The 27,637-nt window shown below is 43.9% G+C and overlaps 1 protein-coding gene across 4 annotated transcripts in view; it reads right to left on the bottom strand.

Moving 5' to 3' along the window:
• Positions 1-7,033: 7,033 nt before the first annotated feature.
• The window catches only part of Etnk1 (ethanolamine kinase 1), a 44,278-nt gene continuing 23,674 nt past the window's right edge, over positions 7,034-27,637 (bottom strand). Inside the window, exons 5-8 of one of the 4 annotated variants that reach the window (NM_001107894.2) lie at positions 19,839-19,922; positions 17,717-17,877; positions 12,400-12,473; positions 7,034-12,177 (exon numbers count right to left, since the gene is read on the bottom strand). In NM_001107894.2, coding sequence (NP_001101364.1) covers positions 12,105-12,177; positions 12,400-12,473; positions 17,717-17,877; positions 19,839-19,922 — 392 coding nt within the window. In that variant the 3' untranslated portion in view covers positions 7,034-12,104. Of the gene's footprint in view, positions 12,178-12,399; positions 12,474-17,716; positions 17,878-19,838; positions 22,318-27,637 lie in introns of those variants that run through there. The other 3 variants (XR_005503240.2, XR_010065649.1, XM_039107705.2) reach the window with 3 other exon arrangements.

Below are 27,637 nucleotides of genomic sequence, written 5' to 3'. Positions count from 1 at the left end.
CTTGGGTGAGGCTATTCACATAACCTTTGTCCCTGCCCAGGACACCTGACTGCAGTAACCTGGAGAATCCTGAAAGACACCCATGCAAAAAGCACAGGGAATCCTTGTTGCGGGTCCCCTCCGGTCCGCACTTCCTGCCTGGAACATGAGCTTAGATTTCAGCAAACGGTTCTACCATGGGTTACAAGGAAAATTCCTAAGTAAAAAGAATGTCTGGGGGTTGAGGTGATGGTGTCATCAGCAAATTGCTTCCTGGGAACTCCAACTGGGAGCCGGTTTGCCACCTTTCCTGGCCCCTTACGAGGAAAGCATGTCCTGAAAGGATCTTCCTGGCAATAAACCTATGTGTTTCCGAGCGCAGACACTCTTTACTTCGTTTTCATTTCCTTTCTACTTGTCTGAAACAGGATACTAATTAGTTATCTGATACAGGATCTCGGGTACCTCAGGCCGACTTACCGTGCAATCAAGAATAAAGGTTTCATTTTATTTCTATTTTAAATTATTTATTTAGCACAGAGGGGGGAGGGGACACATGCCATGATGCCCATGTGTCCATCAAAGGGCAACTCGAGGAGGCCAGTTCTTTCCCTCTACCTTGTGGGTTCCAGGGATTGAACTCGGATCCTCAGGCTTGGCCACAAGCGCCTTGCACCTGCTGGACCATCTTACAGCCCAACCTTGAAGTCCTGGCTCAACGAACTCGACTTTGTTATTAGCCTCCTGGCTTCACACAAGAGGTGCTAGGATTGCAGACATGTGCCACAATGCCACAATGTCCAATATATATTCAGCGTTAGGAACTGAATCCGGGGCTTGGTACATGCTAGACAAGCATTCTACCAGCTGAGCTACATATATAGTACTATACAAATCAATCTTTAAAATATCATGCTTAGAGGCCGGGGGCGGGGAGAGAGAGAGAGAGAGAGAGAGAGAGAGAGAGAGAGAGAGAGAGAGAGAGAGAGAGAGAGAGAGAGAGAGAGAGAGAGAGAGAGAGAGATATGAATATGTCAGGCAAACTAAAAAGAGAGCGAGGGGACAGAGAGAGAGAGGGCTCAACTGTTGAAAAGCTGCTGCAGAGGACCTGGGTCAGGAACATCTGTAACTCCAGTTCTGGCCTCAAGGGGCGCTGCATGTCCACGGTGCGTACGTGGTACACAGGCACGCATGCAGGCGAAACCCCTACACGCATTGTTTTTGTCAGTGTTCTATTGCTGAGCAGAGAGACTGTGATCAAGTCAGCTCTCACAAGAGAGATCATTTAACTGGGTGCTTGCTTACAGTTTCAGAGGTTTGGTCCATCATGGTCATGGTGGGGAACTTGACAGCGCGCACGCAGGCAGACCTGTGGCTGAGGAAGTAGCTGAGAGCTCTCTACGTTCAGATACGTAGACAGAAGGAAGAGAGACACTGAGTCTGGCTCAGGGTTTTGAAACCTCAAAGCACACCTACCCAGTGACACACTTCCTCCAACAAGGCTACACCTACTCCAAGACCACACCTCCTAACAGAGCCACTCCCTGATGACCAAGCATTCAAATATATAAGCATATGGGGGCCAGCCTTATCCAAAACACCATATTTCCATCTCCTGTAATAGGCTTATAGTCATATTATAATGCAAAATGTATTAGGTCCAATTTCAGAAATCTCCATGGTCAGTCAGTCTCAACACTGTTTAAAAGTCCAAAACCTGAGATGTAACTGTAAACCCCTATAGAATCAAAATCAAAAAGCAGATCACACTGGGTGGTGGTGGCGCACACCTTTACACACTTTACACACTTGGGAGGTAGAGGCAGATCTCTGTAACTTTGAAGCCAGCCTGTTCTACAGAGCTAGTTCCTAGGCAGCCAAAGCTATACAAAGAAACACTGAGTCCGGTTTTGGGGGCTTGGGGGGGAGCAGATCACATACAGTGGTACAGGATATACAAGACCATTCCAAAAGGGAGGAAAGGCTGGACCAAAGCAAGAGCTAAAACCAGCAGAGCAAACTCCAAACTCCATGCCGTATGCATGTCTCTTTGCTTTGCAGCTCCTTTCAGTTTGTTGACTGCAACATACTTCTCTCTCTTGGGGTGATTCCACACCCCCTTAAGCTCTCTCTCATCAGCATGTATCTGTTGAGGCTCCAACATCTTGAAGTCTCCAATATAATCCAAGCTTCACCTTCTCGGCTTCCTGCTTGCAATGGCCTCTCTTGGCCTCCATGAAGGGGCACTGAAGGAACTGGTATTTGACACAAGACACCCTAAGACCAAGTTCTCAGGGAAAAAAAGTTGTATTTATCCCAGCAGTACAAAAGGCAAGGAACAAGATACAAAGCAGGAGACCATGAGCTATAAAGAATGGGAAGGGTACAGGGAGAGCACGGAATAGGGTTATCTGTCCAAGATAGGAGGGCCTCTGGCTAGAGAGGAGACAGACGTGGCCTATAGGCAAACCGCAGCTTATAAAGGTAGAAGGGGAAATCCCACATTAGGATGAGGTGTTTAATTTAAATCAAGCATGTTAACAAGGCAAGCTAAAGGAGGCTTTTCATTGCTGGACTTTGATACTTTGTAGCTGGCTGGACCTTAGTAGTCATCCTCCGGTGGGAAGGAAGTGGCCAGATAAGGGAATGGAACTTGATGGCTGGCTTTAGGAATGCAGTCTATGGTTCAGCAAGGCAGAGGGGGATGAAAGGCATACCAGAGCCATATTTACCGTGCTCGAGCCAGCTTGAACCCCTTCAGACACCCCTGACACACGCCTGGCCTCAGTGGTTTTCCTTAGCCACAGAGGGGAGGAGATTCCACAAACCCTTTCTTGCATCCCTGACTCTAAAGCCCAGAACCATGTAGCTGAAGCCACCAAGTTCTGCTTGCTGGGGCTGGAACATGGCTCCCTCGTTCAAATACATTCTCATCAGCTTTCTGTCTCCATGGTTCCCTTCACTCCTTAAGCTTTTCTGACTGGTCATGAGTTGGAAGTTAAGCTGATGGGGGTTTGCCCTGAGGTCACCACTCCCTTTAATCCCATTTAGCATCAGCAATATTCAATATCTTTAAATATTTTATCTCCTAGAGCACAGAATTTTGCTCTTCCTGGTGCTCCTTTCCTCCTCAAGCCATACATTTTGTGTTTTTCCTTGCCCAGTTACTCCTTTAATTATAGAGCTGCAGAAGACTGGCCACACCTACTTCAACAAAAGCCACACCTCCTAATCCTTCTCAAGAAGTGCCACTCCCTAGTGATGAATCTATGTGGGCCATTCTTATTCAAACTCATAAATCTTTGAGGGAAAGAATAAATTACCACATTCCCTAGCTACTCATCTGTAAGTACATACCTTTCATGCATAAGACCTTTTTGGTTTTGCATTTATAAAACCACACTAAACACTGTAAAATGGTTGCTCATGAGGAATGGTAAAAAGAGGAGATGGGTGAAAAAAGAATGAGTTGGCCGGGATAAAGCTTGGTGGTAGAGCATTTGCATAGCATGTACATGCTACTATTTTTGACCCCCAGCACTGTGTCAATAGATAATAGCCAATCATGATGGTGTAGGCTTTTAATCCCAACACTTGGAAGGCAGAGGCAGATTTCTGTGAGTTTGAAGCCAGCCTAGACAGGTCTACATAGAGAGCTCCAGGATAGTCAAAACTACATAATGAGACTCTTGTCTCCAAGAAAGAAGGAAAGGCAGGGAGGGAGGGAAGGAGGGAGGGAGGGAAGGAGGGAGGGAGGGAAAAAACATGTCATTAGCAGGTCAGCTGCCCTCAGACACTGGGTACAACCAAAACCTGTTTTCTAGATGGTGGTGAGAAAAACATTGGTGAGAGGTCACTTGTTACAGATGCTGGCAGGAGAGCCCCAGGTGACACATGGGCGTCCAGGATTCCTACTGAAGGTCAGAGGCAAGAAACAGAAGCAAAGGGGTCTCCAGTCAGGAGATCTTAGAGTCCTTAGTGAGGTGGGAGGGCCGCTACGGCCAGAGCTTGATAAACCCGGATGTGTAGGCAGATTGCCATAGCAATGGCTTCAGACTTTGGAGATTTGCCCAACACCCTGCCCTAACGTTTCATTTTTATTCTGAAAGATAAATGAAATAGTGCCTTCAACACTTGGGACAACTGAAGACAACAGGATTCTGTTCTGATAAGGAAGTGAGCGCCCACAAACACTGTCAAGTCCTTAGCATTTTCCTTCTTCTTCAGTTCCGACAGATTTCAAAGTTGGAATTCACAAGTCTTTGAGTGGGACAGCTTTTGGCTTTTGTTAGGGACATCAGCAAGACAGCCTTTTTCAAGGCACCTACACAGCCTTCTGCCGCCATGCAAGAAGAAACATGCAAGAAGCACAATAACATTTCAAATCCTCTCCTCGTGTTACAGAATGAGGAAAAGAGAGCAGTTTGAATTAGCATCTTCAGCGTGGTGTGAAGACCGAAATAGTAGTCATCAACCAACTACTAAATATAGTATTTTTGTAAAAAGGATTAATTTTTCAGCCATTAAGATTCACTGTACAAATAGTTGCGAAAACCAACTACAGAGATCTTAGTGGAGACGGGTGCGTGATACTGATTCATAGCCTTATGCAAAATTTAAATTATTCAAGAAACATACCCACTGTGTCAAAAGCAATTGTAGGCTGTAAGTTAACCCCAATGTCAACTCGGTGAGATCTGGAATCACCTGTGGGTCTATCTATGGGGCGTTATCTCCATTAGGTTACGTTGGGAAGACTCAATCGCTATGGATGGCACCATGCCCTAGGGTGGAATCCTGGGTACGAAGAGGAAATGAGTCGATTGCTTCTAGACAATGGGTGCCGTGCTACCAGCTGCCTTAGCTGCTTCCACTTTGGTGGCATTGCCATCAACCGTACCCTCCAACCGTACTAAGAAATACACCCTTTCTTAAGTTGCTCTTGTCAGAGTACTTTATCAGAGTACTCCAGTGCAAGTGCCAAGTCTTTGGAAAAGATTCTAGCCTACCCAGGCATTACTAACAGCTACCATCATCGTTCACACAGGGTTCTAGAGTAAGTCAGTAATACCCGCTTGGGTTCTCCTGAGTCCTATAAACTATTACAAGAAAACTAATTGCAGATTTCAGCTGCAACTCCTCTCGAGAAGGTGGAGAAGGTGGAAAAGATCACCTGCTGCTTCTTTCTCTGTTACACACACACCTTTAAATCCAGTGTTTGGGGGGCAGAGACAGTGGAGCTCTGTGAGTTGAATGCCAGGTCTACATGAGTGTGTAGGACAGCCAGGGCTCCACAGAGACCTTCCCAGAGCTGGGATGGTTAGGGCGGCCGTTACTGTGGAGGTCTAGTGGCCTTGATCTGTACAGTTCATTGCTGGGATGAAGCGCCCTGACCAGACAACTTTATTCGGAAAAAATTTATTCGGGTGCCAGCAGGAAAGGAGGCGTGGCTTCTGAAGCAGAAATCCAAGGAGTTGACATCTCGAACTAAGAACAAAAGAGCATAGAGTAAGCACGGAGGATAATGTGCTTACTCAAACATCAAAGCCCACTTCCAGTGACACACTTCATCCAGCAAGGCCACAGCTCCTAAACATACCCAAACAATACCACAAGCAAGGACCGATTATTCAAGCATCCAAAGGGTGGGACATTCTCATTTAAATATACTATGTAAAGAACTCACTCTACACAACTGTCTCCTACACACACACACACACACACACACACACACACACACACACACACACACACACACACACCAGAATCTAAGAATACTGAATTCTGGTCACCTCTGAGAAATTAACCGCAGTTAAAAAATACATTTCTCTCAATTGAGGCTTAAACAGTAGCAAAGCAAATCAAGACGGGAGAGCAGAGCATGGTCGACTTGGATTAATGTCACCTTTAGGTTTCCTCCTTGTAGGCAGCACACTGACTCAGACAAGTTAACCTCAACATTATTGCCCAAGGGTTTAGCTCCCCTGAAATAAAAACATCCTACCTTCCTAGTGTTTTCTTGGAAAGGGTTTCTCTGCTTTCTGACACGTGTGTGGGAAATGGGAGTTCATCGTAGTACTACAGTGTTGTGAGACTGGAGAGATAACTGTTGCCTTGCTAGGGAGCATGGGCACACAAGGAGACAGACTTTAGGGGTGTCCATGGGGCAGAGTGGTGAGGTGAGGGAAAGGCCACGGAGGCACAGCTGGCTAAGCAGAAAGACTTTCCTGAAGAGTTTGGGAATTAGCCTGATAGGGGTGCTGAGAAGCCTGAGAAGCAGAGATCTAGAGTCTCGGAGGTGTGGCTCAGTCGGTAGAACAGAGATTTTCAAAATGTTTCTACAGCATACTGCAAAAACAGATGAATGTGGCAGTTTGAATGAGCTGTGTTCCCCGACAGGCTCATGTATCTGAACACTATGATCCACCGACGGCTATCTGGAGAGGTTTAAGAGGGTTTGACCTTGCTGGAAGCATGTCATCACGTGAACTTTGAAAATGTATAGAGCCTTACCTCACTTCCTGTGCTCTCTGTGGTTGAAATGCGATCAGCCTACTGGGATAGAGGATGTCTTTAATCCTAGCACTCAGGGGGCAGAGGCAGGTGGATCCCTTATTCAAGGCCAGCCTGATCTAGAAATGAAGTTCCAGGATAGGCAAGGCTGGCCCAATCCATCAATAACATCATAAACATGTGGATACACAGGAGCAAGACAGGTTTGGTGTCCTACATGCTCCAACCTGGGCTGGTACTCTCTTGGTTGGGCTGAGAGCCAGTGAGCACCGATGATAATCTGTTGGGGTTACGGGTTGGGGCAAGGAAGGTGGGGGCCGGCTCACTATGTGGATGCCGGGATACAAATTTCAGTCCTCATGATTCCTCATTACTAACTCTGGAAAATCTTTGTTTCTTCTCGTGTTTTAGGGAACAAACCTAAGACACTGACTGCCCTTGCTAGGCAAACAGTCTGTAACTCAGCTCCAACCCTTTCAAGTCCTGTATTTCCATATTCTACAAGAGACAGTCTTCACTGAGTATGAACAACATGGACACATTAGTTAGAACTCAACTTTATTGTTACAACCAATGTTTATTTACAGAATATAAATCTCTTCAAAAAGATACATTCCTTCATTTAATCAATGGTAGAAAGCCTTATTAAACAGAAATAAAGCCTAAGCCGCACTTTATCTCAGAAGAAGATTGCGGCTTCATTGCAAGTTCATGAACACAGAACACAAATGTACTTCACTCAGCAGCTACGTCAATGAGGCTGTTGATTCTCACTGGCAATGCCATTTTATACATGGAACAAATCTTACTTAAATTAACAGTAGTAAAAATTAAACTTCAAACATAAAAATATGTAACAACGAAGGAAAGAGCAGGAAGTACGTCTGCTAGCAAACAGGATACGCAAGTTCTCCGCACTCAGACACTCGGTGAGGCGTAGGGAAACCTAGGACAGAGGCTGCGCTCGTTCACTCGTTCATCTGCGAGGTATCGGTGCATATTCAGTGCTGAGACTATCCCTAGCACATACAGTCTACACAGAGCAGCATCAGACTACAATTCACATTTGAGAAACACAAATTTGAGACCCTGTGCCATCACTTCCCAATTCAACAGACAGCTAACGCAATGACAGTTCCTCATTTCAGCTTTTTCCCTTGCATATGGGTAATACCATGTCTTCTTTCGATCAGGACACGTGACCTTGCTGTACAAAAGCTCCTAAATGTGGAAAAGTTCTTTCAGGTTCCATTAGTTTACAGCTACTTCAGTACATGTAAACACAGAGGGTGACTTGGGATTACTAACGAGGACACTCAGAATGTCACTCCCTACAAGCAGCCGGAGCCACAGTGCAGGATGGAGAAGAGGTGCTCTGCACCCTCACAGCTCGCTCTGCAGGTGTCACTGGGTTTCAACCTAGCTCTGAGTCTCTGGCCAGGAAGCCTGTAGTTCCAATCGGATGGGCTTTCCTGCTCCACTTTCACAAACGGCTCAAGAGACAATGTGGTGTTTTCAGTTCTATAACTACCTAGTGTTTTATTAAAACTTACTGAAGGGATCTAAAGGACCTCCATGGGTAAGACAACCAAAAGATAAAATTATAACTATTTTAAAGGGTATTTTTGCAAGTACATACGCCATATAATGCACAACGGACAAAGATGTGTTGGTGGTACCATCATGCACAGTCCAGGAGAGAAGCTGCCGCCAGCACAGGAGTTTAAAGTGCTCTTCAGCCAAGCACCGTTATTTGTTTCTAATCCAAACACTTTGGGGTTTCTTCCCATAGCAAACTGAGTCAAAAATGAAAATTTCCAGCATAAAAACTGTTACAAACCAATCTAATTCATTTTGTAAAGTGCCACTGAATTTAGCCTTCAAGAATTCAAAGTAATACAAAACTTCCAATATTTTTGTTTACAGAAATATGAAATTCCAAAAATGGGATTGTTTTGTCTAGAGCAGCTGATAGCATTTGTCAAAGCCAAGACCGCACACTGCTGCCACTGTGGGTAAGGCAGGCTGCTCAGCACCGTCCACGCTGCTTCTCAGAACAGGCCCAGGCCGGGGGCACAGCTCAGCTTCACGGTAAAGGCCAGCCTATGATCTGACAGGAAAACCAACTGCGACTGAAGCAAAGACACTCAAGAGGCTCTCCACCTGATGCACCTTCCCTGTGAGGTAGCACACGCTGCTGCCACTAGGACAGAGCGCTGTGACTGGGTGACAGATTAACAGGGGAACACTTGAGTCCACAGCACTCTGGAATGCAGTATAAGACGCTTCAAAGCAAGTTAGAGAGGAAAAAAGTAAAACTCCACCTGACACCACCCTTTACACGCCAGCCAGTGAGCTCAGCGAGAGATCCAGGGGCTTCTGCGGAACCCGGAACACAGCTGAGTACTTTTCAACCACACTAACTTTTCTTTCGAGTGTTTGGAGGAATTCTTCTTGTAAGTCTATTTAATGTTAGCAACACAAAGTTAAAATAAACATTTGGGGGTCAAGTCAGGGAAGGAGAACTTGTTGGCCCATACTGAACCCCTGCAGAGAAGGTCCTGACAGACTTAAGACACGTCGTTTGTCCTGTGTCTCTCGTATGGATGAGATTTACATTCACATTGAATTTCAAGTTTTTATAGAAAGTTGTCACAAACTCTGAAAATAGAAAAGGGGACCACACTTCAGTTTACAAACAAATTACATGTTTAGTTTCCTTAGCTTCAAATTGTGAGTCAAAGATGAGCTCTATAAGTGTACTGCTTCCCAGAATCTAACCTACAAGAAAATTAACAGCCAAGTAAAAAATGGAGAAAAGTCTTATTAGGCACTGAGAGGCTAAATAAATAAATCCTAACATTAACTAAACCATTAAACCTTCGTTCCAGTTCGTGCTATCTCACTGCACTGTTCCCAGCCTAATGCCAACAGGCTGGATCATTTAGTGACAGAAAAACCTGTACAAAGGAAAAGGCAAAGCTCGTGCTCTACACAAGGCAGCACTCGCACTCAGCACAGTGGCTTTATTTACAGACGCCATCCTATTTACACCGCAGCAGAGCAGCTGACGGGGCTTGTGCTCATGGGACCTCAGGCAGATCACGTCAACAGCAAAACACGGCCACCACATCTCAGTCCCAGACATGGTGGTAGCACAGGGGAGAGGGAGGGCATCAAATATCACTGGTCAGGTTCAAGATCACACAGTGTGCCGGGGACACAGGATGGGGTGGAGGGCAGAAATGCAGAATTTTGCTTGTTAAAGCATCCAGGCCACTACGGTCTATTGATTACATTGAACATCCATGAATGCCACTTCTAACATCCACTTTCACATTTACAAAACGAGCTTACTACCAGTTGAGTGATTGGGTAAGGCATTCAAGTTCCTCAGCTGAACAAAAGAAGGCAACTGATATCTAGCAAGCCACAGGACACGTTTTAGAGGGATGTTCTTCAGAACAGTCCCAATATACCCTCTTCAGAATCCCTTCCATGGTCGATACAAAGAAAGACATTTTGAATCCTGTTGATAGTCTACACTATGATCCCCAAAAGCTGTATGAGAAGCAGGTGCAGCAGAGCACCCAAATCTGGCCAAGGAATGGGGGCAAGAGCTTCCACATGCTAGTGTCTTTCCAACATCTCTTACTTGCTAGCAGAGTGAACAAGGAAGCCTCATTGTCATGGCACTCACTGCCACGGCAGTCTGTCACATTTCAGCGGGCTGCTTGCAGTCCACCAGCACCAGCGCAGCAGCAGCAGCAGCAGCAGCACAGTGAGCCTCCATTGAAAGCACTCTCAAAACAGGAACAGACTAGCAAACACTGTCTTCTTCTCCAGGGCTTGCACAGGACACACACTCTTGGATGGACGTTCAGGAGGTAAGCAGTCAGGAGGCCTGCACCTGTCTCATCGCATAACAATGCTCTCACCAAGAGCGGATCCCACTAAGCCAGGCTTTGGCCTGTTTGCGTTGTAAAGAGCTTGTCGTTCTTTTCCATTCAAGGAAGTCGGCAGAATTGTGATGATCTTACAGTAATGTGGTTCATGAAAACAGACGTGAACATTACAGCATTGGGGAGGTAGAAACCGAATCCAGGTCTAACACTGTTAGAGACACGTATTGAAGAGTCTATGCATGTGGCTAGAATTTACCATCTCAAATGGCCTGTCTACTTAGTAGGTTTGAACACCTTGAGGCAACCCAAGTATTTTAAAGCACTTGGCTGAGACCTAAGTCATGTGAACATCGGACAAACCTAGAACAGATCTGCACTGCATATTTAACTACGCAGATCCACGGAGCCAACTTTGTACAGAAGCACTTATGTGACCAAAGTGCAGAGCCTGTGTGACTAACCCAAGTAAAGTTACCCCGACTGCTCAAGCCCACAGAGCAGTCTTCAAGATTAAAGCCTTGTCTACCTCAAAGACCTAACCTCCTTCCATGAAGTAGGTGCCTCCCTCTTCACCTACACAAAATAAAAACCAGACTGATAAAACCAAGAGAAACCAAAACAAGTCCTCCTACCACAACTACTGTGTAATTCACATTTCCTTATTTGTTAGACTTTAAGTATTCAAAGCTCAATGACCTAGCGAATGTTCCTTACTGATTCTGTAACTGCACCAACAACACTATTCTGGAGTTACATGTATGATTAATATCTGCTGACTGTACAGACACAAAACCAACTTAAGGAATGAATTGGAATAGAAAGCATCTAAATGACATTCCTTGCTTCCAAGTATGATGAACTCTGTATGTTTGTTTCAAATACTAACAATGCCAACTATCATTTAATAAACAAAAACAGAGTATCTCAAGTAAAACAAAACTTCTGGTTAGAAACAAGTGGATAGGTAAATTCTAAAAATTGAGACTATTACCTTAAATGACCATATCTAGTATTTGAAAACATGACTTAATAACAGTTTTTAACATTAAATTGTTATATTCCAGGCTTATACAGTAAATATATTTTATATTGTCAGGCTATGTAAAGAGACAATTTAATTCTAAGTTGTACTCCCCAAAAAGAAATGATTTCCAATTTCCAATTGAAAAAAGTATTATACCCCAGGAGACAGTACCTGCCTCGCCCCCTCCTCAATGAGCACTTCTCTAAAATACCCTAGCTTACTACTGAGGGACTGACTGCCAAAGGTTGAGAGTAAATGATTCAGTTTACAAAGGTTACACTCAACAACAAGAATGTTTTTCTCAAATCAAATCTATCGAAAGAACCATTTAAAGATGTCCACAATATTCTCATTACATACACTGAACCAGCAAATGAAAGATCTAAGTAGTCAGTCATGTCAATCTGTAATAAATAATTCACACGTAGCATGGGCTGCACTGCCACAGGCTAAAGCCTGACTCTACTCTCTCTGCTGATGGTCACATCTTCAGCCCACCACAGACTGACAGCAGTAAGCATACTCTTAACATCATTCTATTTAAAAATAGGTTGGTTGTTTAGAGGCATAATTTTTAAAGCAAGATAACCAAATTAAATGACTTTTAACAAATATTGGCTTTTGGAATTTCTCAGAAACATCCACAAGCGTCGCTCAGCTCCTGGAGAACAGCGACCTCTTCTTTACTCTGGCATTTTTAGTGCTGTGACCTCAGGCTTCATTTTAAAGTACTGGTTAAAACGGACAATCGCATACCTAGTGGGAAAGAACAGGGCAGAGTCAGAGCTGACCTCAGTCCCACCGCTGCTTCCTCCTGCCCTACACTGACTGCTCAAAGGTTCACACTGCCGAAGAGCAGCTTGGCGTTGCCACTGACTCTCCCCACACTGCGCAGTGGGCGGATGAGGCCTTCAGTGACTGATGATGCCCTTGTCATGTCTACACTACTTCAACCTCGAACAGACAGCACCATCTTACCCCAGGAAGTCGAACTCGATCGTGGAGTACTTAGCTTGTATCAAAGCCCAGAGTCCCCAGAAGAAGTGAGAAGCCTTAAAGAGAAGAAAAATCAAAAATTACAGAGACATATTTTTGTATATGATACAAAATTGCTCATTCTATACTTTTCATCAACTACATGTATGGTACTTCCCCTTCTCTCTACGCTCGTGGTAAAGACTGCACCTGGATCTCCTGAGTCACAGTCTCTAGGCCCCAAAGTGTTTTTGTTCTTCTGTTCATTTTTACACAACATGGCCATACCAAAGCATATGAGTAATTACAGTGTCAGCACTGATGACTCTGTCTACACTGACAAGTGACAAAGTCGAAGTGACTCGGAAACTGGTCTAGTAGTTTCTGTAACCTGTGTCCAAAGCAGAATTCAGCATTCCACATAACACACAGACACAAGACCTGGTTCACACCCTCCATCTATTCTAACAGCTCCATTATACACACTAATTACAACAGTGATGAACAGTGTATCAGTGAAAACTGCATCCTAGAACTTAAAATTCACATGATTTATTTTACATTGTTTGAATTATCTCTATCTATGTGTATCTATCACACGCATGCCCATGCCCAGAGTCCAGCAGAGTGTTCTGTATCATCCGGAATTGGAGCTGTAAAGTACTGTGTGCCACAGAATTCCAGATCCCTCTCTGAACGCTCTTAACCAAGAAGCCATCTCTCTAGACCCCATTTCCTTTTTGAATTACATTTATTTATATGGAGAGAGGGATGGAGGAAGGGAGGGAGAGAGGGAGAGGGAGAGACAGAGACAGAGCCAGAGAGAAAGACAGAGAGACAGAGACTGACTGTAAGCACATTTGAAAGAAAGAGGACTTAGTTTCTCCTTCCCCATACAAATGTCCAGAATTTCACTCTGGCCACTAAGCCATTTCACTGGCCCACAATTAGTTTTTACTTAGACACGTTATTTTAAGATTTAGCTAACACAGGTCAGTAGCAAGACAGTTCAACGAAGAAAAGAGCTCTGAGTTTGACCCCAGGAACTGGAAAGAAGAACATACTCTCAAAAGTTGTCCTGACTTCTGATACACATATGCACGTATGTGTACACACACATACTAACGATAAATCAAAATTTTAAGTACTTTTTTTCCTAAGTGCTGGTAACATGGGTCTGCTCTTCCAGAGGACTCAGATACGATTCCCAGAACCTATGTGGGACCCTCTGTAACTCAGTCCCAGGAGACCTGACCACTTCACCTGCCTCTGTGGGCACCAGGCATACAAGCAAACACACATTCAGGCAAAACATTCATACACATAATTTTTTAATGCTGGTATCAAAATTAGAATTCTACTTCTCCAGAAATACACTACTTTTACTAGAGACGCTTTAGACAAAGAATTAATGTTAAAAACACAGTTTTATTTCTGGTATATCCAAGGCAAAAGCAATACAAGTGCCAGTGGGATTGCTCAGAGCATAACTGAAGTGGCTTCCACCAATCGAGCCTGATAACCCTTGAATGTGCAGAGCCCACATGGCAGAAGAAGAGAAATGATTCTAGTAGGCCATCCTCTGACTCCACAAATCCTGTGGCATGAGCATGCTCACACCCACACAGTAAATACATGTAAAAGTTGGTTCAGTGGGGTGTTGGCAAGGCATGGTGCAATGTCAATGAAGGTCTCTCCTCAAATTTCAGTGCCTGTCCCATCAACAGCCACAGAGAAATGCAAATAAACACAAGAGAGACTCCCAGCAGTGTGAGGATGCGATTATCAAGACACAATGTCAGCAAATGCTGAGAGAGTGCAGACGGATGGAATCCCTCCCACGCTACTGATGGACTGCAAACTCACCATCTACCATAATATGCCATGTCCCATACAACAAGGACATTTACTGCTTACTGCTGTACGACTCAGAGCAGTCAAGGAAAACAAGCCAGCTGTCCAACAAGAGGAATGGACAAGTATCAGTGGATCTCTGCGGCCATAAAGGATGGCGTCACGTCCGCCATCAGAGAACTGATTCAGTAAAGATCATCAAGGTAAGTGCATTCATTAAGCCAATCTCACAAAGACAAACAACTGTGTCTGCCTCATCTGTCGACTCCTAGGTTTCTACATACACAGGGCAAAGAGCAACACTGTTACAGAACAAAGGGACTGATGGGAGGATGGTGGAGACAGCAGGAGCATGGGGTAAACTCTAGGGACACTGCACACACATGGATGGCCTTAGGGAACCCCACACAGTAACAACATCGTCTTAATTGGGGCTAGGAAAATGGTTTGATGTTAAGAAAATTTGTTATGGCTGAGGTGCATCTCTGAGTTCAAGGCCACCTGGTCTACAGAGCAAGTCGAAGGACAGTCAGAGGTACAGAGAGACTCTGCCTAGAAAAACAAAACAAAAACCAACAAAACCCTCAAACTACTAGTTGTTCTTGCACAGGACAAGTTCAGTTCCACGCACCCACAGGGTAGCTTACATTATAGTTCCAGGTGTTCTGATGTCCTCTTCTGGAGGGCAAGACACACACGCATGTTTGCAGGCGAAATACACATGCACATAAAATAAATAAATCTAAACTAAAGAAAACTAAATTCAAATGAAAACTTAAGAGGTTGAGGCAAGAGGACTCCTACAAAGTCCAACTGAGCCTGGACAAACAGGACAGCTGAGTCACAGGCTTCAGACTCTGTCTAGAACGCAAGCAAAGCAAAGTAAGGAGAGGTCCTATGGCCCTGCATGAAGTGCTGGTGTGGATCTCCACTTCCCTCATCCTTGGGATAAAAAATCTTATACTCTCCAGCTGAATTACTAACTTTAAGTACAGTACTTCAAATACATATAAAATCCTAAGAAGGCTGTCTGCAGTCTGATCTGAAAGTCAGCCATATTCTTGTGTGTGGCCACTGTGGTGGCTTGAATAGGCTTGGCTCCCACAGACTCATGTGTCTGAATGTCTATCCCACAGGGAGTGGCACTATTAGGAAGTGTGGCCTTGACAAAAATGCTGGGCAAAGAAAGACCTTAATATAAAAAGAATGGGGGAGTTACACATCCATTCAAACACCCCAGTGGTCCGCAGGAGGAAATCAGTGTTGCTAGAAGCAGAGCAAACTAGTTAGACTGCAGCTAGCAGAAGAGTCTTAAAGTGAAGTGGAGCACGGAGCTGCACACGCCTGTGCACACCTGTGTAAACATCCTACCACACTCTGCATTCTCAAGCCCCCACGCAACAAGACATTTCCAGAAAGGAAATGGACAGAAGTCACATAATAGAGGTCAGCAGAATAAGACAAGAGAAATTCAACAACTAACGAGTTTTAATTTATGAATGACCACAACTTGGTATCAGACCAGGATTTAGTGATTTACTATATACTCGAAAACCACAAATAAACTTATAGAGAATGCTAAAGGACTGATATTAATAGGAAAGTTCTTGAGCTAGCAAGATGGCTCAGTGAATAAAGGTTTTGCCATGAGGCCTAAGGACAGAGGTTCAATGCTTGATCCTCACAGGGTGATGAGAAAACGCACACCTGCAAGTTGTTCTCTGAATTCCACACATACTTGTGCATGCGTGCGTGCGTGTGTGTGTGCGCGCGTGTGTGCACACACACACACTTGCTTAGTTTGCTGTCCTTTGATCTTTTTCTATCAGATATCAGAGCACATAAATGAAGCAGGGCAGTGTGCAGCTGTGTGCACATCAAACACGATCACTTTCACCTCCCATGTTTGCATGTGTGTCCATGTGAATGCATATGTGTGGGGACATGTATTCAAGGTTCGTGTGTATGGAAGCCTCTGTCTCTGGGTAGCTTCTGTGAGCTCCTTCCTTCTATCTTATACATTGAGGCAGGGTCTCTCTCTTGAAGCCAGACAGCAGGACAGCTCCGGGATCCCGGTACTGAAATGAGAGGAGGCTAGCATACCTACCCAGGTCTGATACTCTACACTGGGGGCTGGGGATCCAACTCTGGACATGATGCTTACACAGCTAGCACTTTACCTGCTGAGCCACTTCTTGACACAGGAGCTGACCAACTCAATGGTCTGGGTGACCAAAAGACAACAAAGATTCATCTGTCCACCCATCTCCCTAGCACTGGAACTACAGGTGTGCGTCATGCCCACACCTCTACATGGATGCTGGGGACCTAACACAGGTCCTCGTGCTTGCCATACAAGCAGTTTGCTTGCTGGGCCATCTCTGCTGTTCTCATGTAAGTGACATCTGTGACATCTGCTAGAGCCAGCACGGCCACCTGCACCTCTAACCCCAGCATCAGGGGCCTGGACAAGGCTAGATGACACACGGGTCCAAGTAATACATTTAAGGTACCGTACACGTGTTTTTAGTTTAAGCTTGGTTTGGTTTCTTTAAATAAGGTCTCATATAGTGCAGGCTGGACTTCCTTGCTGTGTGGCCAGACAGACTGATGTTAAACTCCAGATCCTGCTGTGTCTGCTTCCCAACAGCTAGTGCTAAGGCACTGCCACACCATGATGGTGTCCCCTGAGATCACACTTAAGTTTATTTCCAATTATATTTCACTAAAAATTCTAAAGATGGGTATTAAGTTTTACAAAAAAAAAAAAAAAAGCATCTTATTCTAAATTATAAGCATTTTGAAGAATTTCCCTCCAACACTCCTAACCTAGAGTGGCGGTAAGTCCCTAGCGTCTGAGGATGGACTGTCTGTCTGAGGATGGACTGTGCTCACACACAGCCCTAGTATCTGAGGCACGTGAGCATGGACCGGCGTCTGTGGGGTCCACTTGTCTTCTGGGAGTGAGTGCTGTGCCCAGCAGCTCGACCACAGGACACCAGACAACGGCTGTCACATCTACACAGCCCCTCTCTAGCGCTGTGCTGCAGGGTCTCTAGAGAATCAGTGCCTGCACCTAAGAGCAGAAACAGTCTAGCTGTGGCCATCACTGCCATCTATTTGAAAAGACAAGATGGCCAATTCCATAAAATCATATTCAAAAATTAAGAAGTAGCTGAGAGAACCAATCTAATATTCAGTAATGTCTTAACACATCAGCTGCAAGCTGTGCTAATGGACTACAATTATCTCAGAAGATAATGAAATATTTCAAACTGAACTCAGGTAAAGATACGTAAGTGGGTAAAGCAACAAATTGTGTCCTTAAAGCAAGGTAATTAATGAGGCAAACTGTAAGCAAGCACATTTTTAATTATTTTAAGCAAATCCACAAGACTCAAACTCGGTTTATGTGATGAACCTTAGTTATTCCCCTCACCATGTCTCACTGAGCTATTTCACTTACCAGTGCAAACTGATTGACTTGAATGAAGAGTGTCTCTACTTCCTTTTCAGTGACATCACTGCCAAAGCCCTTATACTCCTTGTAGGCTTCAAGGTAAGAGCGCAGCCACTGGCCCTGGAGTTCTCTGTCTGGGTAGAGACTATAGTCTACATCGCTGACACCTGAGGAGAAGCAGACCACTGAGAAACACCCCTCACCATGCCTCTGCACTGCAACCAAGTTTCTAACGGAAAAGTGATGCAGACTCTCCCTTCTGCTGGCAATCCCTCCTACTACACAATGGACTCACACTCTGAATCCTAGCGTAGCTCTGAGGCGCAGAGCTGCTGCTCGTCTTACGAGGCTGATGACGTCACTGCTCGCACTGAGCATACTTCAGCAAAGGCCCAGTTTACACCAGAGTAAGCGCCTGAGGATTTTTAAGCAGTAAAGGGAGAGCAGGCTCAAGCCCCACTTCCTAACAGTTTTTGATAATACTCAGGGTAAACATTTTTCCTCCCAATATATTTTTATTGACTATTTGGCAATTTCACACAGTGCACCCCATCGCTCTCAATTCCCAGTCCTCCTAGGTCCACCACCAACCCTTGTGCCCTCCTCACCCCAACCCACAAAGGAAAAAAACCCAAGTCCAATTTGTATTGCCCGTATACTCCAGCTCAGCTATTTTTTATTTCTATCTTTTCCAAAGGGGGGAAGGACAGATGAAGAAAAGAAGAAAGAAAGGTGGGTCATGACCATAGTCTGATGGCAACCCTAAATGTTTCTGCTGTTCTTGCCTGGCACTTGGGGTTCTTCACAAATATTCCAAACCTGGCTCTCTGATGTGCTGACTTCTGCTTCTCCATCCAGAGACTTCTATCCACAGACAGCAATCTCATCTTAATGCTTCCTTCTTCCTTTCTATTCCTACGTTCAGGTGTCTACAGACAGCAATCTCATCTGAATGCTTCCAGAGACTTCTACCTACAGACAGCAGTCGCATCTGAATGCTTCCTTCCTCCTTTCTATTCCAACGTTCAGGTGGTAATTCCGCTTTTCCCACAGAAGGTCAAAGACTACTGTGGCATGTAGCTAGAGGATGACCTTATTCTACACAGACTCGTTCCTGCCTGTGGGAGACCATATGAGAGCATGTGCAGCACATGCATAGGGTTGTTGGCTATGTATGTGTGTGTTTATGTTTGTAACTGTAGTGGGTATGTATATGTATGTGTGAGAGTGTGTGCGTGTTTATAGCGCACACATGGGACTATGGTGTATACGGAGAGAGAGAGAGAGAGAGAGAGAGAGTGTGTGTGAGCAACACACGTATGGGGCTGTGGTGTGTATGTATAAAGTGTGTGTGTGTGTGTATGTGTGTGTGTTGTGTGTGTGCAGCAGCACACTCATGGGGTTATGGTGTGTGTATACATATACGCACACACACACGTGCGCACACACACGTGCGCACACACACGTGTATGGTAAATTTGGTAGAACTAAGAAACTATAAACAAAACTTTTCATTTATTAGCCTAGACCCAAATTGTATAAATATAAAAAGATAGGAATCTGCTACAAGTCTAAGTTCAGTGATGTAATATCCTCACTAGGAATAAAACACCCAAAGTGTAAGTATTTTCTAATCTTTACTTTTAGGAAAATCCTAAATATAGTGTTAATTATATATTCCACTTTTATAAAAAAAAAATCTGAAGTTTTAAAAGTAATTGTAAAATAAAATTCAAGAGGTTAAAATACTCAACCTTTTAACACCTGGGTGTTAGGTAGTATTTGGATGTGCAAATGGAACAGAAAGGAGGGGTGCAGCGTTGCGATGATTTTGGAGCAATCAACAGAGAGCATTCAGGAATCACGTCACCTTGTGTGCTGGAGATGGAAGCCAAGATCTTGCACATGTGAGGGGCACGTGGAGGAAAGGCCTGCACATGATCAAAACCTGGGCCGTGAACGCCATGACTCTCCCACTCAGTGCAGTATTTTCTCTTCTCCAGGAACAAGTAAACAATGCCAGAGGGTCAAGTGATGGGCAGGACACACTGCTCCTGCCCAGGGTCTCATCCTTGGAGCAACTAGGTCACTAGGGTAGATGACCCCAACAGTGAAGCATGGGTCTTACCTGCAAATTCATTGAAATGATTTCCAATATCATATGCCAGGTAGTTGTATCCAGAATACTCATAATCAATGAACTGTACGTCACCTATGTGAGACACAAAAACAAAGCAAATAAGGAATCATATACATGATCAGAAAACCCCTATGCTACTGTAACTCAATTTTCCTTATACTTTGTCTCAATGGGTGTGCTTGGTTACATGCACTTCTGAGACAACACAGGGTGAGGCTGTGAATTTTATGGCCATGAGCTTTACAAAATTCAAATTACGTCCCTTCATCAACAGCATTTCAGAAACATTATTATCCACTTTTGTTAAAATGAAAATATAGTCCTTTCCAAGTTCTAACAGAAGAAGATATGTTTCTCACCACATGGGGGCATCAGTAACTTAAAAACTCATGTTTAATTAGAAAGAATAGCCTATTGTAACAAAACATCACTATGACAAACTGTATACTGGAAAGCTTATCTAACATAAGAAGCGAACTCTGAAAACCTGAATTCTGTGGCTCTGACAGCGTATGTGGTGACCAATCTGATGTTATCACCAGTGTAAGAAGTAAGCTGCTATCAAATTCTTAAGTTTGTATAAACTCACAGCTGAGCTTTCCATGTCTTAAGGGCACTACATGAGTTAAATTAAAATTTCATTCAAATGTACATGTGCCTCTGTCTCCGTGCCTCTGAATATGTGTCTGTGTGTCTGTGTGTGTCTGTGTGAAAAGACAATCGTGTCCACCATTTACAAGTGATTACTATTACTTAGAAAGTTTTCATTTTTAAATGCTCATTACAGTGGGATTACATGTAAATACACAGAAGTGATACTAATTTTAAAAAGACTAATGCTTGCCACTGTCCACACAAAGATCGTGTATCCATCCCATGCCACTGCAGCTACAGTGGAAACAGAGTAGCCATGGCTGTGAGGGTGCGGGTCCTTTCCAGGGTGCTCAGGCTGAGAAACTGTGAAACACTGTGGCCGTCCCATCCTGTGAGAGGTGTGCTGCAGTGACCAAGCAGACACGGGGGCATTTCTCAAAGAGAGCAGCATCTTAATATTAATGTCTTATAAGATTTGGATCCTTAATCCAGAAGTATTATGAGCATGGTTATAGTTAAATAAACCAAGACAGAAACCTCTGACCGAGAGCTCAGAAGCAAATGTAAAGCTCTTCAGAAAGCAACTGGATTGGTTTCATTCTAAGACAGCTTCAGAACGGCCAGGGTGGAGTAGCCTGTGGTGGGTGCTTGTGCCTAGCAGGCACCAGGCCTGGGGCTCATCCTCAACACTATACTGGGAAAAGTGGCAAGGACCAAAGTGTTTGCAACACTGGACACATCTGGGTACAACAGGTTTCTTAGATGTCCATGGGAATAAGTCACTGCAGTTGAGCCGCAGGCGTGACCTGCCGCAAGCCCAGGCTGAGCAGGTGCCTGGTGTCAAGTACATGCACCACTCCCATCATTCAAGGACTTCACCGAGTGACAGAAGGGCACCCAGACAAGGCTGGCAGTGAGAAGCTGCAGACGAAGTATCATGGCAAGTCCTTGACTGAGACAAAGCACTCAACAGCTTTCACAATCCGGAGTCTAAAATATAAAGTTAGGAAAATGAATACCGAATCAGCTACTACACTGTGATGCTAGATATTAAAATGCTAAGAAGGGAGAGCACAGTGAATAGAGGGCAGAGATGAACTGAAATAAAACCAGGGCAAACGTTCAGCTCCTTATTACAGGGCTGACTAGTGGCTTTCCCTTTAACTTTTCTTTGTTTTTAAACTTCATTACAATGAGTGTTTCTGAAGAAAAAAAATGTTATTTTTTTAAAAAAGAATATTATGGATATTCTATAGGAAACTATCAACCAGTAAAAGTAAACAGAATGACCTAGAAAATACCTATCCCTTCATGAGTCTTCACAGAACAGAATACAACGTTTACCACGGTCCATAGTGAACCAACTGAACAGGTGACCCTTACATGCAGTTGTTGATGACTTTGGCTCTTTGAGCACAACTTCTTGTAGAGCTCGTTTTAATAGTTACGTGCCAATAAAATACACAGCCCAGTCCTGAAGCTTACTTTTGCCACATAAATAAAAGCTTCAATTTTCAAAATTATATTTAGAATTTGGCAGATACAGTTAAAATGGCAGGTAAAAACAGACCCGCTTATATACATAATTTAATTAAAACATAAATCATTTTAAGAAAAGTTAAAATCTGTTTCATCATGGAAAGTTTTAGCAGTGACTTTTGTAGTAGCGTTAACTCATTAACACTGGCCTTTATGTTTAATGCTATGTTGAGTTTACAATGAAATCTAAAGATAAGAAAATGAAGCTAACAAAGTACAGATGGGGCTGTTACCAGGCTCCGTGCATGTGAACAAGTGAGGCGACAAAGCTCCAGTCAGTGCGTTTAAGAAGCACGGTGCGCCGCCACATGGCAGCAGCAACGGCATACCTAATCTGTAGCAGATGAAGAAAATTTGGCAAACTCACATTGTACAAGACACAAAGCTTTAAAGGAAAGAAATTTCTTAAAATCTGCATTAACTATTCTTTTTCAAGTTATTACAAAGTGGAACTCAACCTTAAATTTAAGATTCTGCAACAATGTAAACTTAAAGAGGCCTTATTATCTTTAGGGTGCCAGAAAAATCAAATTACGGCACTGGAAAATATTCTAGCAACAAAAATATTATTTCCTTTTCCAGTGAGTTTAATTTTTTGTTTCTAACATTTCCCAATATTAATAATGTTCATTACTATTAATAATTCCTTAAGACAGAATTTCTCCTTGAGGTCTCCGGGGTGAAGAGACAGTGAAAACACCCTAGGACCTTCCCGTGCACTCACTTCCCAGGAGGGCTTCCCGGCCACCCAGACCCTCAGGGTATCCTTAACCTTCAGAGCACGACTAGCCTAAAAACTCACACTGATTCTTATTTTCTTGAAATGACTGCACCAGCGACACAACACAAAGCAAATAATGGATGAATTTGAAGTTTCAAAAATATTTTTGATTTTTACTACTACTTGAAGCCCTTCACCACTATAGGAAAAAATCCAGTTAAACTGTTCAAATCTCAATACAAGAAAACTAGTCTTCTATTTATAAAAGCACTTTAAAGCCAAAAACAAATTAAACAAGGTTATATAATTATAACAAGACATGGGTCTTGAAATTATCTTATTAAAAATGAAAAGTAAAGTCACCTACATGGAAAGCCTGACCCTTTGACCTGCTCAGCTGTTAGACACAGACAAACAGCCATGAGAAAAGACATCACAGGAATTCTGCAGAAACTGCTGCCATCTCACACAGCAGGCAGGAGGATATGAGGTAGGAGACGCCCAGTCCTGCTTTCCATCACCTCTGACTCAGCACTCATCACTCTCAACTCGATGGCTATGTGACATAGAGCCCGAGGGGCTGGGGGAAAGGACAGAAGAGCCCTCCTGGCACTTGGGAGAGTAGACACTAGGAGAGAAGGAGAGGAGCTACGTCCCAGAACACAGACACAGTAACATGTGAGGAAGGGCCGCAAAAGGGCATTTACACAACAGCGCTAACCTGGGTTCCTAACATCTCATCCAAGTGCGACCCAAATACAGCGGGCCTAACAATGCACAGGCTTTAAAAGGCTCATGCAAACAAGTCTAATTAAGTCGAGTGGGCCACACACAGGAAGGGCCGCAGAAAAGAGGAGGGAGGGAGGGATGCTGGGAAGAAGGGGTTTGGCAGGAATGGGGAAAGAACGAGAGGATAATGGAGAGGGAAAGGAGTGACATACATCAGAAACGTGTGAAACGGTCACAGTAAAAGTAAATGCTGAAAACAAACATCCAGTAATATCTTAGTCTTCCTTAGTAACTAAGGAACGGAGGGAGGGCGCCGACTGTTGGTTTTAAAACAGGCTCTTGCTACAGGTAGGCCTCTAGCTCCCAGTCTTCATGCCCCGTCTCCTCAGAGCTAGGATTACAGACATGAACCACTGTATGTGCTAGAGCTCTGCTTTGTGCTGCCTGTCTTCGGGATGCTTGACTCTCCTGCACAGTAGTCTAGAATAAATCAATTCAGGAGCAGGATTATTCTTCACGAGAACATGACACTCTCTCCAGGACGGTAGAAATGTTCTGTACTTAAGGATGCTCAGGTTATAGGGGTACAGGTTATAGGGGCACAGGCACCTGTCAAATTCACCAAGTAGCATGCATTAAACTTGTTTTTAAAGGCAGGTTTCCACTGTGTTGCCTAGGTTACCTTGAACGTCTCATGCCACAGATACCCTAACACTTCAGTTTCCTAAATGGCGGCAGTTCCACATCACCACTCCCAGATTGATATGTGAAGACAGGCACAGCACACTTGAGTGAACACTGAGCTCTACACACACTATGCTCTAGACACACTATGCTCTAGACACACTATGCTGCTGAAGAGCTTGGGACGGAAGCCACTCAGGTCTGTAACTCAGTGAAAAGAAAGGAAGATGGATGGACTGACGGATGAGCAGGTGACATGGATGACGAAGCACAAACTTGTCAATTCTAGAGTCTAGGTACCAGGTATATGGTTAGAAAGAGTTAGGTCTGTATCTAGATGTGTAGACATTCTATATCCATGGCTTTATTTTAAGATATTGTGGTACTCCAGCAGGTAAGCAGAAGGGGTATGTGTGTGAATAGATGGGTTTTATATGCACTGTTTATATGACTGATTATGTAGTTATCTCTATTTGTTACCTTGCAAAGACAAGGTTTTGTTTGTTTCTGTTATTTCTTTAATAGGGACCGGGATAGGGGAGCCTAAAACCTATCCAAGGATGACTTGAATTTCCTGCCCTCTTTGCTTCTACCTTCCAAATAAATACTGGATCCCGGTGCTGCCACACCTATTTACCTGTGCTGAGGATGGCAGCCGAGCACTGCACATCCGAGGCCATCAGTGCACTGACTGAGCGACATCTGCAGGACCACAAGGACAGCTTTACTGAGGCCACACCCCTCTGCCAAGCATGAAGGGACTAAGACATCTCTATAAACCTCCTAACAAGTCATATCTGCATTAGATTTTAAAATAAAATCAATGGAAAAATATCTTCTACGCCATTAGAATAACAAGCTTTGTATTAGCAAAAGTAGAATGGCTGACTACAGTGTACAAAACTAAAACCATCCCAATAAAAAGCCTCCATTTCCTTCTACTTCTTTGGTTTGCCTAAATGCCAACCAGTCAACTTGCTGCATTTTACTGAGTAGAAAAATGGACAATGATTAACAGCCCTTAAATTTAAAGTTATAGTAAGACTTATATGTGGGCTCTTAAGAAATTGGGGAAGGGGTAAAAAATTAAAGTTATTGTCAAAGCAAAGAACCTTCTAACAGAAGTAGAGACAAAAGCACAATCTCAAAGTTAATCAATGGCTTCTGACATGTCAGCGACTGAAGAAATCAGCTATGAGCCACATACTACACTGGAAGTCACTCAAGTTCCCTACGGTAAGCCTGGTGAGACTGACAAACTGACAGACAACTGCACGCTGCTGTCTTACTCTGAAGGAGGAATGGCTGCTTCCCAGAGTATTTATTTATTACAGATTCCATCCCATCACTGTGCACTGGCCCCTCTTTAAGGACAGCTGTCCCTTCATTAAAGCCAGGAATGGGCCATCAGCTAACAAACACCTATATTCTTATGCTAATTCTTCTTGTTGTTTTAAGGAGTGTTTCTTGCTTGTTTGTGCTTTGTTTTGTTTTGTTTGTTCCTCCAAGTAGCTCTCTATGTCCTGGAACTCACTGAGATCTGCCTGCCTCTGCTCTGCCTCTGCCTCTCTGCCTCTCTACCTCTGCCTCTCTGCCTCTCTGCCTCTCTACCTCTGCCTCTCTGCCTCTCTACCTCTGCCTCGCTGCCTCTCTACCTCTGCCTCTCTACCTCTGCTCTGCCTCTCTACCTCTGCTCTGCCTCTCTACCTCTGCTCTGCCTCTCTACCTCTGCTCTGCCTCTGCCTCTCTGCCTCTCTGCGCCTCTGCCTCTGCCTCCCAGATAGGCTAACTTTTTAAATTCTGATAGCATTTTATAGAATGTATACTATAAACATAATAATGTTGGACAAACTATGTACGTATATTAATTCTAACACCAGTTCATTACATTACTGTAAAACGTATGCAGTCACTGCAAGGTGATACTGCACAAACATATTGAATGAGCTTCAAATTTACACTTCTGAGAAATTAAAAGAATAAAGACAGCTTGATGATATCGGGCTAGCACACTCACTCCATCCACTATTTTTATCTACTTGTATCTCATAAGATAAGCAGAAAATAGGAAGATCCTGTACTCAAGTCACAAGGATGACTTTAGGGCCACAGATCAAATGCATATGTGAATAAAATGCAAATTTAATCTACTATAAGTGCAAGTTACCTTCCCTTAAAAGGCTAAGCTTTCAGTGCCACAGTAAAGAGCCTAGCCCTTAAAGGCTGAGCCCCCTCTCCAGCCCCCTCTTATGGTTTCCTCAACCCCCACTCAACATGGGGGTCTCCATGTGTAGTTGTAGCTGTCCTGGAACCAAGTGGACGAGGTGGCCTGCCTCTGCCTCTGCCTCTGCCTCCTACATGCTGGGAGACAAGATGCACCCACACACCGGGCTCCCATTACTGCCTTTCCTAAGATCACCTCTGCAGTGTCAAAGCAATCTCCCAGACCCAATGCAGTAAGCGCACTGATTTGTTGGACTAAAGCGTGTATCTTGTACTTGTAAGTATAGACTCAGATCACACAAGCCTTCACTATCTCAAAGCTACTGGCTCCTCACCTATGGTCACAGCAAAGGATGGCAGCAGCACAGCTTCCAGTCAGTGCTCTTCAACTGTGGGTTTTACCTCAGCCTCCTAAGTAGGCATCTCAGAGCCCATGGATCAACTGCTAACTAAGTAGGCATCTCAGAGCCCATGGATCAACTACTAACTAAGTAGGCATCTCAGAGCCCATGGATCAACTACTAACTAAGTAGGCATCTCAGAGCTCATGGATCAACTACTAAGTAGGCATTCAGAGCCCATGGATCAACTACTAAGTAGGCATCTCAGAGCCCATGGATCAACTGCTAACTAAGTAGGCATCTCAGAGCCCATGGATCAACTACTAACTAAGTAGGCATCTCAGAGCCCATGGATCAACTACTAACTAAGTAGGCATCTCAGAGCTCATGGATCAACTACTAACTAAGTAGGCATCTCAGAGCTCATGGATCAACTACTAAGTAGGCATCTTAGAGCTCATGGATCAACTACTAACACAGAAATTTTGTTCCAAGATCCAATTAGCCTTTCTAGTAAACATAAAACCACTGATTGATAAAGAGAAAACATAGACACAGCCTTTCCTTACTGACAACACTCAAAATGCCCAAAAGACAGAGAGCAAGCAGTACAGTATGAAGGAAAGGACAGAGAGCCATGGAGAGGGATTCTGACCTCTGACACCAAATTAAAGCCTAACTGTTCTCTTTGATACTATCAAGAGCTGAGAATGACAGATGCTTAATGAAAAATAAAGTGCCTAGGACAAAGTAATCTGATTTTTTTGGTCCCTTATTTTTAATTTTGTAAACAAGTTTGTTTTATGAAATGGATATGCAAAAAATAAAAATATAAATGGCAATTAAACTTATATTCCAAAGGAAGTAACGAATTCCCTTTAACGTGCAGTTAAAATTAAAGCTGAGTGTCCACTTCAAATGTACGATGAAGTCCCTTACGTGAAACTCCATTACAC

Source organism: Rattus norvegicus, chromosome 4 (genome assembly GCF_036323735.1).
Source record: "Rattus norvegicus strain BN/NHsdMcwi chromosome 4, GRCr8, whole genome shotgun sequence".
NCBI classification, from domain to species: Eukaryota; Metazoa; Chordata; class Mammalia; order Rodentia; family Muridae; genus Rattus; species Rattus norvegicus.
This window is presented reverse-complemented; position numbering and strand designations above follow the sequence as displayed.